The sequence below is a fragment of the Peromyscus maniculatus genome, chromosome 21 (assembly GCF_049852395.1).
Source record: "Peromyscus maniculatus bairdii isolate BWxNUB_F1_BW_parent chromosome 21, HU_Pman_BW_mat_3.1, whole genome shotgun sequence".
NCBI classification, from domain to species: Eukaryota; Metazoa; Chordata; class Mammalia; order Rodentia; family Cricetidae; genus Peromyscus; species Peromyscus maniculatus.
This window is the reverse complement of record NC_134872.1, coordinates 58,413,162-58,431,263: the sequence shown is the minus strand read 5'-3', so window position 1 is coordinate 58,431,263 and position 18,102 is coordinate 58,413,162. Positions and strand designations below refer to the sequence as shown.

Sequence of the window (18,102 nt, the reverse complement as noted above, 5' to 3'; positions counted from 1 at the left end):
TTATAATGAGCATGTGTTGTTATTATGATGGGAGAAGGGTAGAGTTAAAACAAGTATTTGAGAAAAGTTTAGGCCAAAAAATATATGTTTCCTGGGTTGGCTGTTGGTACTGAGAGACCCAGTCAATCTGCTGGTGACTTAGCAGCATCTAGCACAGGATTGAAAAGGGGCAAAGTTTAGAATATAGACAAAAGAGATCGTGTTACTGCTCCAGGGACCAAGCTGTCACTCTAAACTCTGCTCAGATCAAAGGAATTGTCCTTGGCCTAGCACCTGTCTAAGATGAGCCTTCTAAATTTAGGAAGACATTCAAGGTACTGTGAAGTGCTATCAGGTAACAGTGCAACTTTAGTCCACCCAGTAGCCAAGGAAGGTACCCTTGGAGAATACATGACAGAATGCAACAGATTGGTCACCACTACCATTAACGGTGGTGGCTGTTTTAATGTGTTTGCTATGGCCCAGGGCTGGGATCTCTCATATTCATACTGTAAGAAATGTACCACAGTACTGGTTGCTCTGAAGTTTGGGGTCTTTCAGAAAATATTCCTTCCTTCATTCTAACTATTTTTTATGTTTTTTGACTACTCTGTATGTCAAAAGCTTTATGTTATTAGTGGCCAGAGAAACTTTGGTTCACCCTCTACCTTCCCTTTCCTCAAAAAGTCAAGTGTGGGGGTTAAAAAAAACACCCTTTCATTTCTTAAGGAATTGATAAGTAAATACATATAATTTAGACTCTCCTACCCTAGTATAACTAATCTCAATTTCATATGCTCTTCTCTGTTTTCTGTTGCACATATCATTGTACATAATCAACATGGGTGCTTAGCTACATATTATAATTTAATCAAACACTTTGACTATTTTTATGTCATCATATACTACTCATCTATCTTACTCATCTTTTTCATGGCTACTAACTTGGCTTTCTAGTACAGTGCTATAATTTAGGATAATGTGCAGCTTCCTGCTTTGGAATATTGAACTTTTGCAACCATTTATAATAGGCAGCAATGTGATAAACCTTACTACATTCATTTTTCGTTCATATCACAAAGGAAGTTTCCCTGCACTAAGATTAGAGGATTGCTGCTTTTGCTTTTAATTATAATATTTTTTTAAAATCTGATGTGTGTGTGTGTGTGTGTGTGTGTGTGTGTGTGTGTGTGTGTGTGTGTGTTAATGAATGTGAGTGCAGGTACTAGAAAGTGACACATGTAGAAGTCAGAGGATAGTCAAAGGTGGCAGTCTTTGCCCTCCATTCTGTTTGAGACACTGTCTCTTATTCACTGTTGTGTGTGCCAGGCCATCTGCAATGAAAACTTTCAGGTATTCTGCTGTCTCTACCCCCACTTTTTAGATACTCTACTGTCTCTACCCCCACCACTTGGTTTCCGTATGAGTTCTTGAGATTCACACTCAGGTCCTCAAAATTGTGTGGCCTTCTTCCCAGGCCTAATTTTAAGTTTTTTTTTTTTTTTTTTTTTTTTCGAGACAGGGTTTCTCTGTGTAGCTTTGCGCCTTTCCTGGAACTCACTTGGTAGCCCAGGCTGGCCTCCAACTTACAGAGATCCGCCTGGCTCTGCCTCCCGAGTGCTGGGATTAAAGGCGTGCGCCACCACCGCCCGGCTAATTTTAAGTTTTAATAGCCATAAAAATGTGTTCCAATTTATGTTTGTTACTATCAATGCTAAAAGTGTGCTGAGTCCATCAATTTTCTTGTTGCTTGTGACTGTTCTTATACAAACTACATAGATAAAAGTCTGTACTTACTTTTAATTTGTGGATGCCTTTGTAGTAATGTTGAATAGTTTTTAAGTACTTTTTAAAAATATTATTACTAGTGTCTTTTGGACAAATATATTTTTTATTTAAAGCCCCAAGAATCAAATTCAGGACCGTGAGCTTGTTAGCCACACTCTACCACTAAACTAAATCCCTAGCCCAAGTCATCTCTGTTAAATAATTTATTTGCCTGTTTTTATGGCTATCACAATTAACTGTCTGTAGTCAGATTATTTCCTGTGTCCCAGCCTGCTGGAGGTTGGGATAAATCTCTCCCATTCACATCCCCCAAATAAACACACAGAGGCTTATATTAATTAAAACTGCTTGGCCATTAGCTCAAGCTTACTACTGACTACCTCTTGCACTTAAACTCAGCTCATTTCTGTTCACCTAAATGTTGCCTCATTTTCTGTGGCTTTACCTGTGTGCCATTACATGCTGCTCCCTGGATGGCGGGCTGGTGTCTCCTGACTCAGCCTCCCTCTTCCCAGAATTCTCCTTGTCTGCTTATCCCACCTATACTTCCTGCCTGGCTACTTACTGGCCAATCAGTGTTTTATTAAACCAGTGTACAAAAGCAATATCCCACAGCAACTGTCCTAAGCATGATAGACATATCAGTGTTGTTTGTATTTTGCAGGTTTTCCAAATCACACAGTTTTGGTGTTGTTAGGATTTGCTTTCTGTGGGTACTTGTTTTCTGTCTTCATGGTCAAAGCTGTGCCTCTCTCCATTATAGTTTCCTTGCCTCCCCAAACATAACAACACGATTCTTCTTCCACAGAAAGAAAATAGTTGTTTCCTGCTAGGTTTCTGACAATTTATTTTATGTTGTTCTGTGAAGATGTAAACTCCCTGTGTGTAGAATAGCAGTTGCTCCTTTAAGAGAGAGAGTGTGAAGCCTTTGGGAGTGAGGTTGAGGCAGCATTGGGGACAGGAGATGGTAACTGGAATTCAGTTGAAGGCTGACACCTTCAAGCTGAATTACACAACAATTAATGTTTCATGGTAGCTCTAAGCCCCACTCTTTTTTTTAATCAACAATTCATCTGGGGATTTACTTTTTAAATGTAGTCATTTCCTGTTGTCTTGTGAAGCACTTACATTGTCTCAAATTGCAACTCTGAAAAACATATCCACAGTGCGTGGGCACACACACACACACACACACACACACACACACACACACACACACACCAGACAATCCTAAAAACACCCTCTTCAGCTGGGGCTCAGAGAGACACGGTGTCATTAGTCCACCCATGATCAGTGCTTCTTGGCACTGGCTGCATTGGATTTCTCTGGAGTCTGAAAAAAAAATGTTTTTAAATCTGATGCCTGTTTTTGGTGGTGGTGGTGGTGGTGGTGGTGGTGGTGGTGGTGGTGGTGGTGGTGGTGGTATTGGTGGTGGTGGTGGTGGTGGTGGTGGTGGTGGTGGTGGTATTGGTGGTGGTGGTGGTGGTGGTGGTGGTGGTGGTGGTGGTGGTGCCACTTTGCGCAGCCTTGGTGCAGGGAGGAGGGTCTTGGACCTGCCTCAACTAAATGTACCAGGCTCTGCTGACTCCCCATGGAACACCTTGCCTTGGAAGAGGTGGGAATGGGGGATGGTTTGGGGGGGAGACTGGGGGACGGGAGGAGGGAGGACAGAGGAATCTGTGGTTGGTATGTAAAATGAATAGAAAAAAACTCTTAATAAATAAATGTAGCCAATGAAGCAGAAATGATTGTTTAATTTGTGCCTGAATAATCAAATTATAAAACAGTATGATAAAACTGCCCAAGAAGACACAGCTGAATGTAATAATAGTTAGTGTCTGACTCCCATTTTCAGCCTAGACTTCCTCCCAACAAGGTAGTTGGACCATATGTCTTCTTACCATGCAAGCTGGGATTGAGTAAGTGCAGCAGTAACCTAGGAGGTAATCACCATGTAATCATTCGGGAGGGTCCTGGCTCCATCTGCATCAGCCATGAGCACTGGTTTCATTATCTTCACTTTGTGATTTTTGTGACAATCCACATGGACTGTTCTGGGAGGGCCAAGTCCATTTTTTCAAGGATGCTCCAGTAGATGGCCCTATTATACCCACACACATCCTGGCATCGATGAGTGGACTCAGTGGGGAAAAACAGTATGAAGTTGGGAGGGAATAGTGGATCAGAGAAGAACTAGAACAGAGGGAATAGGGGATTATACTTGACCAAAACACATTATATGCCTGTAAAGAAAACCCTCAAACAATAAAAGATATCGTGTTTCTTATTAGCAAAAAGAAAAAAAAATGACCCTGCATCTTAAGCTGCCAAACATTGTGCTTCGTTTTCAAGACAGGTCATTAATATGAGTATTGCAGTTTCTACTGTGTTCCCCAGTGTTCTGAAGCATAGGATGAGAAGTATCTCTCACTAGAGTTCAGATGAAAGAAAGCAGCCACATGCCTCCATTTAGAAGAAGAGTGTAAGACATTCTTATGAATGCTATACTGGCAATCCTGAAAAGTATTACTGCTCAGAAGTAGCTAATGTCTGGGCATCTCACAGGGTGGTGGTCTTGGCTCTGTCGGTCAGCTGCTCTATATGTGTCCCCTGTCTATTTATCTCCCTCTTCTCCTCATACACTCTTCCATGAGGCTCCAGCTTATGTACCTGTCCAGGGCTCCTTTAGGATGGAGCTGGCTCAGCACTGCTCACTACACTGCTCCGAACTGGATCTTCAGTCGGTGTTGCAGATGCACATGCCATATGAAAGAAAAGATAACAGAGAAGAAGGGAAGCCAGAGGTCAAGTGAGAGGCAGAGGGACAAAGGAAGCTCGCAGCCCCAGATGAACAGGTTTAAGCTCTGATTCTGTTAGTTAGTCTTTGTGTGTCCTTGGACAAATTTCATAGCCTTCTGTGCCTCACTCCCACACTGTGAAAAGCCCAGGGTAAGAATAGACACACCTCACAGGGGTTTGTGGCAGTTAATTAAAGTTCCTGGCACGTAATTAGATTTCTCTAAAAAATCCTACTGCTATTATGGTCATCATCATTATTGTCCCAGAGTAAAGAACTGGAAACCATGGAGAAAACCGTTTCCTGGGCTGTCATAACAGATCACCCCATATTGGGTGGTTTAAAGCAGGGGAAATATATTGCCCTACAGTTCAGGAGTTCCGGGGTCCACAATCAGAGTATGCCTAGGTCGGCTCATTCAGGAGACTCTGGGGAGGAAGCCACCCGCTACCACTCACTGAGCTTACATAATGGAGTACGTCACATTATCTGTTTTCAGCTCTTCTGCATCCCTATTTCTTCTTCTTTCTGTTTCCTACACAGACAATTTTGCAGCCTTTCTTATCTACCCTAACCCAACACGATTTCATCTCAAACCATATCTTAATTACGTCTGTAAAACCCTTATTACAAATAAGCTCATAGTCTCTAGCAACTACCGGTAGATTGGGATCAGCTAGGAGGAGTAACCGCCTCTAACCTTGGATATGAAGTGCATAGGCTCAAATGACTGTCATGTATAAGTGAACAATTAGGCAAAACAGGCTAGCTACCTTCCAGGCCATCAGCTGTGAGTTAATCAGTATTCTCTTGTTTAAAGTTGGAGGTACCCAGCGGGGCAGACTGCACTTGTCTGCCCCTGTGTCCTCTCTCCCGACATTGTCATTTTATTTTATTATATTTTACCCTGTTCCCTGACACCAGATGATCCATAGAGAGTGCATGGACTTTGGAGCCTCCGGAAACTGCATTGTAATAACAGGTTCTCCAATTTCACAGCTTCGCTTGCTGCTTCATGGCCTCAGACAACGTCCTTATCTCATCCAAGCTTTGATTTCCACACAGAACCACCAACAACTTGTAGAGTGAATCTCATCATAAAAACTAATATGTAAAGAGACTTCACCAAAGAGCTGAAGTACGTTTCAGAGAATGATTGCCATTTGCTTCAGTCTGTGCTGCTATACCAAAAGCCCTGACACCCTAATTATATTAAGAATAGAAATTTGTTTCTCGCAGTTCTGGAAGCTAAGACACCCAAAACCAAGGCACTAGTAGGTTGTGTCTGGAAAGACTGGAACTCTTATTTCCAAGATGGTGCTCTATTACTGAATTCTCCCAAGGAGCCCAACTCCATACTCACCTGGTGATACAGTGTAGTACCCTCTTAATCACATAACTCAGTACTCACCTGGACAAAAAGCCCTCTAGTCCTCTCATACATTTTCCAAGCCCATTCCTTAGCACTGTGGCCTCCATCACCTCCCAAATGCCCTACCTCCTACTGTCACACCAACAACCAAGTTTCAACACATAAATTTGGAGGATAAATTCTGACAGCCCAAGTATCATTATCATCATAGTAGTTTGTCTCTGTCTTACTTCTTTTGAGAGAAAGACAGCCAAAGGGACCCTGAAGAAGATACAGGAAAATTCAGCAGCATGAATCCCACCTTCTCTACCTCCACCCACTTCCACTTAGCACAGAGTGTGCATAGACCACTCAGCCAGTATTCATGGAATTAAACACCGTAGTGACTGCATTCCCGACATAAGCACAGTCTCAATGAATAAACTTCCAATAGTGTATCAGATTTCAGTCAAACCAGAACAGTCTGCAGCAAAGCTCTCCCATTCATGGCAATGAGTAGGCTGCTGAGCACAGACAGCATGGCAGTCTGAGGCCTGTGTGTATGTCAACACTCAACAAGGCTTGAACCAACTAGCAAGCTTCATTACCCCTCTCTAATGGGTGCATTTTTATTTCTCTATTTACTTTTATGTTACTAAGTTAAAACACACTTTAGAAAATAAAGTAGAAACTTTAAAAAATATAGTAGGCAAAAAGAACAAAATTATTCCTGGCCTCTATTAATTTATCTTTAACAATATGACATTTTCTCAGTCATTAGTCGGCAACATCAATTTTATTTTTTTATTAAGAAAAAAAAATTTATTCATTTTACATATCAATCAAAGATCTGCTCTTCCCTCCTCCTCCAGTCCCTCCAGCCTCCCCCACCAACCCACCCCCCATTTCCTCCTACAAGGAGGAAAGGTGAGGCCTCCTATGGGGAGGTACATTTAGTAGAGGCAGGTCCAAGCCCCTCCCCCTGCCTCAAGGCTGCTGCAACATCAATTTTAACAGCTTTGTAACATTCCCTGTATAAACCTTCTGATATATATTTAGCCTATCACTCATTACATGTATTTACTGTTGTTAATATTTTGTTGCTGAAAATAAAAATACAAGGATATGAGTTTATTTTTTATTAATTTTACAAAGTGTCAATAATGTAGTATTTATTATAAGCCTGTTCCTTTTACAAATGTTAAATTAACCAAAAAGTTAATCTGATTGGTTTATATGGAACTGATTTTCAGATGGTCTGCTCTTAGCTTTGACTCTATTATCTTAAGCAAGAACTCTCCCGACCTCACAATTGCCAGTCCAGCTAGTAATAAAGAGTCAGGCTTCTCCAGTCTGCTGCTTAAGGAACTTGTTTAGCAACAGGGCTAATGAGGCCAGTGTCACGGGGTTTGAGCTCTGTATAGACAGACTGGTGAACTCACAGTCCAAAGGCAGTTTTCTCAACTCCAAACAGCTGCGATTTAAATGATGGCTATTAGTTTCCAAGGAACAGGGCGGAAAGCACAGATGGACGGATGGACCAACACAAATTTGCCACCACCATCTTCCAGGTGGAAAAGAGCTTAGGAAAATATCCGTGTCAAAAAAAAAAAAAAAGGTTGAGGTTGTAGAAGAAGGACAAGGCTAACAACACTGGGGGACACAGTTGGCTGGCCTTATCCCTCAGCAGCAGGTTGTATGCTCGGTCTGTATGTGTCCACACTTTCCTATATGAGACAAACAACCCGGGACTTCCTAAACAGAAACTGGTGGTGTTAAGTGGTGTCTTCTCTTGCAGCTGACACAGCCCTCGGCACCGACGATGTATATGATGAGAAAGGCTGCCAGTGTGATGTGTCTGTGGAGGACCTCACCCCACCACTGAAAACTGTCATTCGAGCCATCAGGTGGGTAAGCACTGTGAACAGCATGAGTCTGGCACATCTCTGATTGTTACTTTTTTTCAGCAGGTAAGTCTCCTGGAATAACTATCTCCCCTTTTTGTGTTCATCCACATGCTTTTTAACTCATGAAGTGTTGTTTTTTTTTCTTAATAAGGAACTGTACTACATTCAACATGAACTATGTTAAAGAAGGTGTGTGGGATTTGAAAAGCTAGTCCACACCAGGGAGATTGTGTAAGAACCAGTGCGCTGCATTGTATTTGTTGCTTTGCGAGGATTTGGTTTATTGATGCAACTAGACCTTTTTAAATTATTTTATGCCTTTATTCAATAACATATGTCTCATATTTTGTACCAAAGGAAAACCCCTCTAGGCTATTTGAAATAAGGTTGAGCTCTGAACATGGGAAGCCCACGATACTGTGCAGTGACATACTTCCTTCTGAAAAGTAATTGTTCATAGGGAATCTTAATTTGATTCTTCTACACTGGCAAAGAGCTAAGAGAGGACCCATGTTAGCTCCAGCTCGTATTTACAAACCCTCATTCACATATAAAAAATTCATAATGTACATGAACAAGTTGCTGTGTATTCTGCCTTCCCAATTTAATCCCCATGGAGAAGCTTTATCTGTGCATATATTGGGTGAATGGATTGAGTTTCTACTTGACATTTCCTACATCTTACCGAAAAGCCAGGAAATGGCTTAAAATATCCAAACTAACTTAGTGTGTTCAGATATTTGCTCTAATCTTTGATATCAGTGCAATTAATCAGTCGATGCTGGTTTGAGTTGGTCATTTAGCATGATGTTAGATGCGACTTTGTGGTTTCATTGGGAAACACTGGGCAAGCAGAAATTAGTTACCAGTAAACATTTGTGAGGATAAAGGAAACCATGATATTATGAAAATGTATGTGCTCCAGAAGGTACTTAAATGATCTGTATCCACAAGCTAACCAGAAATGTAGTAAAGGTTGATTGCCCTACAGAAAGGGAGGTTCCTTTTTGGCCTGGATGGTCTCAAGTTATGCTCCACAACTCACTGTAACTGTACATAGTGCTACCAGACTTCCTCACTGGGTACCACTTTGAGCAACCAGTTATATAGTTATCATGTATCCATGGACAACCTAGAAGTCCTAAGTGACAGTTAAGTGAGGCATGATTTTGCATGTCTATAATCCCAGGCCTCAGGAGGTTGAGGCAGAGAGATTGTTGAGTCTGAGGTCAGCCTGGACTACACAGGGAAACCCCACCTCACCAAAAAAAAAAAACAACAAAAAAAAAAAACAAAAAAAAACACTACATATGTATTTAAGTTCAGGAAACTCAGAATATGTAGGGAAATAATGTCAGAATCCTTCAATTAAAGGATCGTGATAGGACTAAAGAGATGGCTTAGAGGTTAAGAACACCTACAGGACCCAAGCTTGATACCCAGTACTCACATGGCAACTCACTGTAATTCTAGTTCCCATGGGTCCGTTGGCCTCTTCTGACCTCTTCTGGCCTCCTCAGGCACCAGATACTTATGTAGAGGACAGACATACATGCACATGAAGCACCTATACACATAAAATGAAAAATTCTTAAAGGGATGGTGAGGACCAAGAAATGCACTATCCGATATGGAAGCTACTTATTACAAAAAAGCTATTTAAATTTGAATCAATTAAAATGGAAGACACTTTAAAATTTAATTGCTCAATTGCACAATACACATTTCAAATGCTCAGCAGCCAAAGGCACCCATAGCTAGTGACAACCATATTGGACAAAAAAAAAAAAAAAATTGGCAATGTTCTATCATCACAGGAAGTTGTATTGGATAGTACTACTCTGTAAGTCACCTTGAGATTCTTTACATACACTGAGTATTTCCATCATAGGCCCTAACATAAAGGTTGGGGAGTTTGGCTGGCAAATTCATCTGACTTGCAACAAGTACATTAAATCTTATCTCGGAGAAGCAGATCAGGCTCCATAAAAGTCAAACTTAACATGGTTTTGTGTCATTTCCGCAGACCTTCTGAAACTTTTGCTTTTGCTTCACAGCCTGTAATAAAAGGATTGTGGGCTGCTAGAAAGAAAATGAGTTAGATTTATTCTGCTGTCTTAAGCACTTTAGCAACAGTTTAAGATTTACTTTGCCCTTCCTGAAATCAGCTGACGTTTGTAAAGTCTTTCGTAGAATTCCTTTGTTTTTCAGAACTCTTCCTCTCTCCCCCATTCACTGTTTGGTTGGGGATTTTATATTTTTGTTTGGTTTTTAGGGCAGGGACTCATGTATCCCAGGCTGGTCACAAAAATACAATGTAGCTAAAGCTAGTCTTAAACACCTGATCCTCTTGCTTTGATGTCCCCAAGGCTGGCATTTCAAGTGTCTGTCACCACACCTTGCATGGTTCTTATTTGTATGTGGGGGTAGTGCATATCTGAGTGTGTGAAGTAGAGGAGTCTGCACACCAGTGTGTACATACAGAAGCCAGAGAAAAAAATGTCACATACTTTGCTCTATCACTGCCTTGAGACAGGGTCTCTCACTGAACCTGGAGCTAATGATGTTTTAGTTAGACTCTCTGGTCAACAAGCCCTAGCAGTTTTCCTGCCTTTACCTTGCACCCATCTCCTGCTGTTGGGGTTACAGGCTGGTGTAGAAAAGTCTGACTTACAAATAGGTGCTGGAATCTGAACTCATGTGTCCTCATGCATGGGCAACAAGCATTTTTACCTGCTTAGCCATCTCCTCAGCGCTTAGTCCTTATTTTTAGCTGAACTTCCTGACTGAGGTGTTTGCGCTGGACTTTGAGGCTGTCTGTAATGGTACTTGGTATCTGGGGGATATTTTCTCCCCCGTATTCTGATTTTACCTGGAGTTGTTTAAATCACTCCTAAGTTTCATTTAAAATAACTAGATATTATTTAAAAAAAAAAAAAAAAAACTAAAAAGCCACTAGACTAAAGAGTTTAATAATAGTCTGAAGTTGTTCATCCATGAAGCATGTAAGGTAAAGATACATGATTCAGAAACTAAAGAAATGCTTAGCAGTTAAAGCCACTCTTACAGAGATCCCAGGTTCATTCCCTAGTATATCAGGTGACTCACAATGGCCTGTAACTCCAGCTCCAGAGGATCTGACGCTCTCTTCTGGAGTCAATGGGCAATGCACTCACATGCACAAACACACACATATAATAAACACACACACACACACAAACCTACACACACTCATATATATCATTTAAAATAAAACCTGAACAATTTTTGTAAGACACATAATTCAAAGACTACCCAATACAGCTACTTCTGCAAAGAAATCTGCAGCTGTTTGTCCCTAAATCTTATTCAAAGGTGTTCTCTCCCTGAGGGACTAAGTTCAACATCAGCTGGCCAAGAAGTTTGTCAGAATATACTCACCTCTTACAACTCACCTGAAATAGAGTTTTCTGTGTTTATTATTGACTCTAAGCATGAGGCAACCATTATCCATCTCTAAATGAACAAGTTTGCTTTGACATTTTCCTTCTTGTTCTTGGTTGTTAGAATATTTAATATGAATACATGAATATGTCTTTTGTATTCCAGGGACTCTTACAAGAGTGTTTTTTTTTTTTTAAAAGACAAGTTTAAATTAAAACAAGAGATAAAAAAAAATATGCATTCCACCACAAGGGTGACAATATGGAAAAAATATTACTACACTCACAAACAGCAAAGTACCAATTCTTCATACCCAGTTATTAGTTTTTATTTAATCTCTCCCAACATCTCAGGAAATAGGATGACTATGACTCGCATAGTAAAGAGTCTAGGGCTGGAGAGATGGCTCAGCGGTTAAGGGCACTGGCTGCTCTTCCAGAGGTCCTGAGTTCAAATCCCAGCAACCACATGGTGGCTCACAACCATCTGTAATGAGATCTGGTGCCCTCACCTGGTGTGCAGGTATACATGCAGACAGAGCACTGTATACATAATAAGTAAATCTTAAAAAAAAAAAGACTCTATTACTTTTTAATAAAGGATGTTACCTCCTTTTGATGGGTTTTATTTGTTTGTCAAGTTTGTTGCTTCTGGTATATTGAAGTGCTGAGAATCAAACCTGGCTCCTTGCACTGGGTAAATGCCATACAACTGAGCCTCATGCCCAGCCCTTCAATGTCAATTTTCAAGTCAGTTAATAATGACTATTCTTAGATAATTTCTAAGATATGTCCCTTACTCAAAAAAAGACTTGATTTGGCACATTTCCTCTAAGATTACCACAGACTGTTCTCTAAATATTTTATCGAGAGGTAATCAACAGCAAGTTGATGATAACTACACAGCATTCTGCCCACTTGCCCTTGACTATTTCGTGGTAAGACACCTGTTTTCCAATCACTCTTTCAAAAACATCACCCAAGTGCTACACATAACAACCAAGTTAGGAGATCAGTCTACAGGCCCAACAGGAAACTGTAGAATACATATACCAAAGAGTACTACTCAGTCATAAATGAAGAATGAAATGTCATGTACAGAGAAACAAAAGTAGATGGAACTGGGTTGTGTGTCAAATAAAGTAAGCTGGACCCTTAGAAAGACTGATATGACGTGCTTCCTCTCATATACAGGATCCACACTTTCAAAAAAAAAAATCATCAAATTTGTAGGTGGACTATTTAAAGAAGAAGAAAGGCCAGCAATAGGAAGAAGACCCCAAGGAATGTTGACAGAAAGTGAATGTTATTGAAGTAAATTGTATATATGTATGAAAATATCATAATAAAGCCAGTTATTTTATATATTGATTTTTCACATGACAAAAAAGAAATAAAAGGAAAGAAACTATCAATAAATTACCTTGAAGTGATATTCCATAATACAGAGCATTTGATTATCTAAGAATTTCTAAAGTTCACTGACAGCTACAAGTTTCATGCTTGTATTAGTATTGCAATCACCGTAGAAGTGTGAATCTGGGCTTGGTGAGTTGGCTCAGTGGTTAAGAGCCATTGCTGCTCGTGTGGAGGACACAAGTTCAGTTTCCAACACCCAAACTGAGTGGCTCACAACTGACTATAACACCAGCTCCAGTAGCTCTAGCACCCTCTTATGGCCTCCATGGGCAGCTGCACTCATGTGCACACACCCACACAGAGACTCCTATACACATTTAAAAAAAAAACTGTATTGGATAAATTCACACATACATGAATGCATGGTTTATATTTGTTTTAACAAGTGTTTGAAAGTCTTATCAATGCAACTAGATTTTTTTAAAGTCTCAGAGTGATAACCTTTTAAAAATGCAAAAGAAGTTTCTTGCACTGAGCTAGGTTATTTCTCAGACATGCACACCAAGGCAATAGGAGAGTATTGTTTAAAGAACTGGGCACTTGGGGAAAGTGCTTTGCTCACTAGACAATGTGGTGTTTATATGCTTCTCACTAGTGTGGTTTCATAGAATTACTATGTCTAGGATGAGAGTAACTCTTAATGAGGTCCTCAGTGACCACTATTCCTGCATAAGCTGCTGTTATATATGCAGAAAATGTGTGTCTTTTCATATGATTATCTCAGTGGCAGAGTGCCTGTCTAGCACATGTGAATCCCTGGAATTGATCCCCAGGACCCACAAAGCAAAAGTCTGAATGAGAATACTGCACAACCTATTTTTCTACTAAAGATAATTAAAACAATCTAATTCAAGTGCTCATTATTTTGAAAAACTGCAAGAGAAGCTACTAATTTTATTATGTTCCTAACTTCTCTTAATATTTATATGCAATAATCACCATGCCTATTATGTCTCACTGTAGGCAACCTTTTATATACCAAGTCAAGCCAACTGTTTAAAGAATCAAATGAAATAATAAAGTCAAGAAGTGAAATCTCAAAGAATTCTCTTTCTGTGTATTTGTTTGCAGTACTGAAACTGCAGCCCAAGGCCATGCATAATCAGACAAATAAGCACTTTACCAATGAGCTGCATCCCTAGCTCCTTAAAGAATTCTTGAACTGACTCTATTCTAGCACTATGTATGGATCATCCACCCTACATCATTACCCTACTGAGCTGGCTGCTTGGGGAATCTGATCCAGGAAGCAGGATATCCTATATCCAGCCCTGTGCCTCTCCCTAGTTGTGGAGAAGATTAAACAAAGTAGTTTTTGCAACTGTTGAGAGCTGTACTGACTTATGGTAAGCACTGAACCAATGCTAACGATTAGCCCTTGAGTTGACTGGGCTCCTTAGTGCCTTTCAGCGTGCCTTCTCCTCTGCCCCTCTTCCACTGTGAAGAAGAGTGCTGGCCTTTTCTTCTCTGCCTGCTCCCATGACAAGTCACATGAGAGGAGTATTCCTTTCCCTTTGCTAAGACATGATTTTAGTTCCCAAAATATTTACAGCCTTGTTCACCTGCATCTCTTCTCAAAGATATGCCTAACTATGACCCCTCTGAAGTTATTCTATTATCTAGACTGATAAATAATTAGGAATTAAAAGTTAATTTTTTTATCCAATCATAAATCAATGTCCCAAGTAGATCTCGCCTTCCTTCCTGCTCAGGGTGTAACTGTTCCACCATCCCACCCACTCCCTGCCCCCCCCACACACACACACACAGTCACTCAGGTACTTCTAAAGAAGTAAGAAGTTAGGTGTGGTAGCATGCAACTGCAACATTCAGGAGGGTAAAGAAGAAGATGGCAAGTTTGATGCCAACCTGGGATATATGGTGGAGGAAAAGAAGAGGAAGGAAGAGGGGGAAGAAGAGCAGAAGGAGGAGAGGAAGAAGAGAAGGAAGAAGCAAAGATAAGGGTTAGCAGTCATCTCTCTTCCTTCTCTTTTACAGAGGTCTAACTACAGACTCTTTGAACTTCCTCCCAGGAAGTTAGTGTATGCACTCTAAAATATAAGCTGAGCTTCTCCTGTGCACCAGGCACAGGGATAAACATTAACAAGGGAGACAGATCCCTGCTTACAGTCATGAGGACCAGCAAGAAAAATATGGTCAGCCATGATGTCCAGCAGGATAAGCGTGCATCAATCAACAGGTCTAAAGAATATGGCATTCAGGGAAGGGTAAAACAAAGAAACCTGGTTGATCTGGGTGTTAGGTGTATAATAACCAGGAAGGTGATTAAAAGGGAGGTGCTGACCTGTAGGTTAGGTACTATAACCAGGAAGGTTATTTGAGGGGTGGCATATTAAACATGGGTGAACTGAAATTACAGAAAAATGCAGAAATGAAAGCAGTACTAGAAAGAGTGTGTTAGTAGAAGGTGGCAAACCAGGAAGATACAGGTAAAATTGAAGGTGGAGCCTGAACTATTTTAAAGAACAGGAATCTGAGAAGTCTTTATATACAGAAGCAAGTTTATCTGGTAGGTGCTTTATTCTAAAGTTTGAAAAGATGCTATGATTGTCAAGTAAAGAGAAGATTGAGAAGTAAAGACTACTGTTTAATACTATATATAATACTGTATATATAATGTATATTATATGTTAAACATCTCCGTAGTCTATGGGGATGGTAGTACAATACTATACATATGTAATCTACAGGGATGGTTCAGTGGATAAGTGCTCTATATATAAGCATGAGGGCCAAAGTTAGAAATCTGCACACTCATTAAAAGCCAAGCACTGCCAGGCAGTGTTGGCATGCGCCTTTAATCCCAGCACTTGGGAGGCAGAGGCAGGTGAATAATGTTGTATTTCTCCATGTTTTGTGGCTTTGGAATAAGTACAAGAATAATGTAATTCAACCGCTACCTCCACACACACACCAACAGAGATATTTTTGGTATTTATTTGTCCTAACCACACCTACCAAAAAAGACATGAGGGCCGGGGAGGTGGCTAAGCGGATAAAGGCGCTTGCTACCAAGCCTGATCACCTGCATTTGATCCCCAAAATCCTCATAGCAGAAGGAAAAAAACAACTCTCACGGGTTGTCTTCTGGCCATCACACATGCATGTGCACTTGGGAGGCAGAGGCAGGTGAATCTCTATGAGTTTGATGCCAGCCTGGTCTACAGAGTGAATTCCAGGACAGGCACCAAAACTACCCAGAGAAACCCTGTCTCAAAAAAAAAAATACATAAATAAATAGATGTAAAGAGACACAAAGGAAAAAGAGAGTGACTTGAAGAGAGCAGAGAGATGACTGGCAGACAGATGGAAACAAGGGAGGTGTAGCAGAAGACGACCTGGAGGAAACAGCTTGAGTAGGAGACAAAAGTTAAAATGTGCTAAGTGCTGCTAAGAGCTCAGAAAGATCGAGTAAGAGGTCCTTGGAAAGTGTCCATCAGAGTTAACAGGACTCCAGAGGGAAAAACCAGGATAGGCAGCAGGGTTTGAAGTCAGATGGCAAACAGAACACTTTTAAAGACTTGATATTGCAATCTTTCGCTCTAATATGAGCATAGGTGTCAAGAATTTCTTTGTGACTAGCAAAGACTCAACTCCTCCAAAATAGCTCACATCTGATCAGTAACTGAAGAGCCAGTGATGGCATGTCAAACCTTCTGAAGTGGATATGCAAATCAGACCTCCCTGTCACCCTGGTTGGATGACAATGTTCTTTCTGCCAGTACCTGTGCGAGAGGCAGGCATGTGCCCATTCTCTTGGCCCCTTCCTAAAATGCAGTCTCAACTCTGGATCCTTAGGTCTCACTTTGTACTTCAGATAAAAATACTTCACCAGAGAAGGGGTGATATTTGTCATTCTAGGTTGTTGTTGCTGCTGCTGCTGAATCTCTGAGCTGTTTGGTCATCACCAGTTCTTAATCTTGCTGATGGCATCTCTGCTGTTTTAACAGAGGTGATGGATGCTTGTTTTTCACATCACTACCGAGACATTCTTGACAGCCATGCCACAGTAAAGGGCGCTGCCAGCAAATGTTGTAAGGATCATTTAGCACATGTTTTTAAAATCAGTTAATATATTCCCTAGGACATTCTTTGTCTGTTTATGTTTCGAAGATAACCACTTGTGGCCACATTTTCACTGAGGCTGAATTAAACTCCTGTGCCTCTTGATGACACCGAGGTTTGATTTTTTTTTAACCTTTTATTTGGTTATAATTTAAAACTGAGTCTCCTTTTTGTTGCTGAGACAAAATGATTTAAGAACAATAGAGTGTATGACTACTTATTTACTTATTCCTTTCACACTTTAAATTTTATGCAGAATTTTGTACTCCTAGTAAAACAAAATACTCAAATTTAGTTAACATGGCAAGGTTAAGCAGACCCTGGGAGGAAATTAACTATTTATAGACTTGCTTGGATCTACAAGTTTCTGCATGAGTTTTCCTACCTTACACTCTTAAAAAGAAAATTCACCAAACCTATAGGACATGGTCCTCAGTCTTTCAGCTAGAGAACAATAATTCAGGCTGGGCATGGTGGTACATGCCTTTCATCCCAGCACTCAGGAGGGAGAGGTAGGCAGATCTTTGTGAGTTCAAGTCCAGTCTGGTCTACATAGTGAGTTTCAGGATACCAAGAGATAGCCAGATATGTACGTGTGTATAAAACCTGTCTTAAAAACCATAAAGAAGAGGAGAAGGAGGAGGAAGATGAGCAACAGCAACAACAGCAGGAGGAGGAAGAAAAGGGGCTCCTTTGCCAGAAGTGGAAACAACACAGCCACAGAATTTGCTCTAAGCCAGACAACTGGTATACCAGCTTGCAACCTCGAGTGAGGACACTAGATGCACTGTATCCAAGTGAAGCCGATTTGCATATATCTACTAAGAGCCAAAAAGTGGAACTAGAGAGATGGCTCAGTGGTTAAGAGCATTTGTTGCTCTTTCAGAAGACCCAGGTTCAGTTCCCAGCAGCTACATGGTGACTCATAACTATACATAACTCTACTTGCGGAAGATCTGGTGCCTTCTTCTAACCTCCACGTGCACCAAATATACACAGAGTCTGCACACATACATGCAGGCAAAACATTCACATACATAAAATAAATCTTTTAAAAAAAAAAAGCTAAATGGGTAAAACCTATTCCTCATGGATTTCCTTGCCCAGCCTAAATGGGCGGGGGGGCTTAATGTCATAGGAGGCCTGTCCCTTTCTGAGCAAATACATAGGAGGGGTGGATTGGGGGGGGGGTGGGAGATGGAGGAGGGGAAGAGGAAGGAGGGGAGGCTTCAGTCAGTTTGTAAAATAAATAAATATTTTCTTTTAAAGCTAGAAGCAATAGAAAGAGTGAGAGAGACTGAGTCAGGCTTCTACGATCTCCTGAGCTTCCCTAGTAACTAGTATCCTAGTCTG

The 18,102-nt window shown here is 40.7% G+C and overlaps 1 protein-coding gene across 4 annotated transcripts in view; it reads left to right on the top strand.

The window, feature by feature from the left end:
- Nucleotides 1–18,102, top strand: part of Kcnq5 (potassium voltage-gated channel subfamily Q member 5) — a 551,758-nt gene that overhangs the window by 516,639 nt on the left and 17,017 nt on the right. For all 4 annotated transcript variants that reach the window (XM_076557921.1, XM_076557918.1, XM_076557919.1 and 1 more), the window contains one exon: nt 7,714–7,822. In XM_076557921.1, coding sequence (XP_076414036.1) covers nt 7,714–7,822 — 109 coding nt within the window. The remainder of the gene's footprint in view (nt 1–7,713; nt 7,823–18,102) is intronic.